Source organism: Phaethon lepturus, unplaced genomic scaffold (genome assembly GCF_000687285.1).
Source record: "Phaethon lepturus isolate BGI_N335 unplaced genomic scaffold, ASM68728v1 scaffold39372, whole genome shotgun sequence".
Taxonomy (NCBI): Eukaryota; Metazoa; Chordata; class Aves; order Phaethontiformes; family Phaethontidae; genus Phaethon; species Phaethon lepturus.
The window spans coordinates 22,285-25,033 of record NW_010524804.1 but is presented as its reverse complement, the minus strand read 5'-3'; the positions used below and the strand labels follow the sequence as shown (position 1 = coordinate 25,033).

Sequence of the window (2,749 nt, the reverse complement as noted above, 5' to 3'; positions counted from 1 at the left end):
AGGGAAAGATTATTCCTAATTGTTGGCAATTAGAATAAGAGTTACAGCTCACTTCATGAAGTGTTTTGATATTAATTCTTAGAATGTTTTCACAGGGAAAAAAAAAAAGTCAATTAAGAGGTTAACTGGAAATTTTAGGCCACGTTCTGCCTTCACTTCTTCCACTTCTTGGAAAAAATGCATGCATATTTTCTGGCAGAATCTGGGTGCTTTGCATATAAATATCCATTATCCAGCCTAGGAAAGTGTCTCTGAGCAAGAGAAACGTCAGCCTGAGCAAAACACATACAATTAGCAACAAAAGTGGTAATCCATAAAGAGGGTTGACAAACCTATAGAATGTTTTTACTTTATCTGTCAAAAGGGATTGAAATTTCAGAAACGCACTGGAAAACAGAGTTTAACTCCTGCTTTCATTTAGTGCACCAGAGGTTTGAAATTGTTAAAATTATGATAAATGGTTAAAGCTCAGTAACAATCATAAACATAAAAAGCCAGGTTCTACTGATGAAAATCAATGTTAACATTTTCTGAGCCAAGACTCCATAGGACTAAAATAAATGAGTCAGAGCAGTTATTACTTAGCTTATTTACATTGCTATATTATTATCCAAGAGGGACTTAACGATAGAGGCCACTGTAAATTTACCAACAGGCCTCCAAGTGTTGTATCCATTGAAACACATAATGGAGATAGCTGATGTTTACCAGCTCTGCCCAAGGGAAATGCCATGGTCTAAATGTTCGGTAAGGATAAAAGGATGTGACTTAGTCCATTTAAATGTTACTGCCACTGCTTGGCCCACAGTTGCTTTGCAATACCCTGTTTTCATTAGCATTTCTGGCAAAAATGGGCAACAACATACAAGCAATTCTTCATTTATGCAGAAATTAGGCAGAATCCTTTTCGGTTTTCATAATTAAAATGGTCAAGGGAAAGATGTTTTCTAAAGAACAATGGAAATTTCCTTAAGGGCATAAAACCTCCTTGCTTTATCAGGCTGAAATCAACTGCAATAAGCTGAAAAGCCTCAGCAGGGAGGGTTTGAGACAATCTGCAGTCTGTTTGCAATAAAGGAGAGACATGGCCACCATGGAGTCGTTGTAGGGGGAGGGCAGGAAAAGATGATGGGAGTGTTAACCACCCACTGCATTAATCCTCTCTGAACCTCGGTGTCAGGCTGCCTCCCAGTTCGGGCTCATTTCACTGTGTGGCTGTCCCAGTGCTTGTTCTCCAGCTGAGGTGACTGTGCTCTATTTCCAGCCTTCTCCCCTCCCTCTCTGAAATAAAGACAAATTCTCTCATCCTTACACGACTCCAGGTGGGCCCGAGGCCCTGGCCTACAGTGCTTATACTGTAATCTGTCCCTTTCTATTTGCTCTGGGTAATAGCGCAGCCCCCAAACAGCCGCATCACACAACCAACGACCAGCAAGCTGCAATGCAAACGCAGGAGCGAGTGTCCAGGGACATGGGGTCCAGTGATCCCCTACACCAGTGTTGCTGGGGAACCCCCTGTTTTAAGCCACAGCATTAATTAAACTAAAAAAAACACCACACTCTACTGGTCAAGTTTCCTCAAGGAAGCTTTCCAGATCTGTTCATCTAGCAGGGCCTGGCACCTGGGGCTCAGCAGCAGAATCCAAACCGGGGGAGTTTTGCACGCCTGTACAAGTGCAAAGGGGCAGACAGCAGCCACTCACCTCAACTGCAGCTTCAAAATAGCACTGCAAGAAGCAAAATCCATGCACGTAGAATGCAAGGACTTGAGAGGATGCTCATCTAAGCCTGACTCACTTGTGGTGACTAAGCAGAGGCACAGCTAGGAACCTAATCGAGGACAACTCTTCCCTTCTTCTTGCCACTAGACCACATAATTAGCTTTGCCTCTTACCACGAGGGGGAACGTGTGACAACTCCAAATAGAAAAAGTGACACCGAGCAAACAAGAGAGCTGCCCGAGTTGCTCTGTTCCTATTGCAAACCCTTTGGATCGAGCATAATCTGGATTTCCTGGGGGAGGCAAGCAGGCTTAAGAAAGAAGCCCTTCTGAAATGTTATTGAAGACCCACTGTCAAGGTGAGGTGATTCACCAACTGCTTCAACACCCTACTTGGCCCTACCGAGGTTATTGGGTAAGGCTGTCGCCCCATCAGAGACACTGGTGGCTGAACAGCCCTTAGCGAGTGCGGCCCAGCCAGAGCAGCCAACACTTACGGGAACTCTGTCACTTAGGCTTGACCGAGGAAACACTGCAGAAACCACCAAGAGCAGCAGGTTGACTTTGGCAGCAGTGGAGAGGAGACCAGCCCAGTGAGACATTGCCACCAGCCTAAAATGCAAAGGAAAACAAAACCAACAATATTTTAGTCCACATTTTCACAGGTTTCAGCATTCTTTACATGGCATTTTGCAGCACAGCATGGGTTCAGGGGTGTGACACCGCAGGAAACACAACACCTTGAGGTGTTAGCACATGGGTTTCATGGCAGGGGCAGCCAAGAGCAAAGGGTGCCAATTTTTACTGCTAATGGAGTTTGTGACAGGTAACGACAAAGTAGCATCTATTGATCCCGCAGGGGCTTATATCTCCCCTGGAAAATATGAAGAGACCTGCAAGTCTTGTTTGAAATCACTGTGTTAGTTCCATGGATGACAACTACAGGGGAAAATAAAAATCAGTGCAATCCTGTGAAGGCTTTTTACGCCTGTGCCTCATTTTAAGCACAGAAGTGGCTGTGTTAATTCA

General features: G+C 44.6%; 1 protein-coding gene across 1 annotated transcript in view; it reads right to left on the bottom strand.

Moving 5' to 3' along the window:
• LOC104617285 (nucleotide exchange factor SIL1-like) overlaps positions 1–2,326 on the bottom strand; it is a gene marked incomplete at its 3' end in the record, with an annotated part of 40,293 nt that extends 37,967 nt beyond the window's left edge. The window contains exon 1 of the mRNA XM_010282555.1: positions 2,218–2,326. Within this exon, the coding sequence (XP_010280857.1) occupies positions 2,218–2,322 (105 nt within the window). The remainder of the gene's footprint in view (positions 1–2,217) is intronic.
• Between the last annotated feature and the right edge of the window lie 423 nt (positions 2,327–2,749).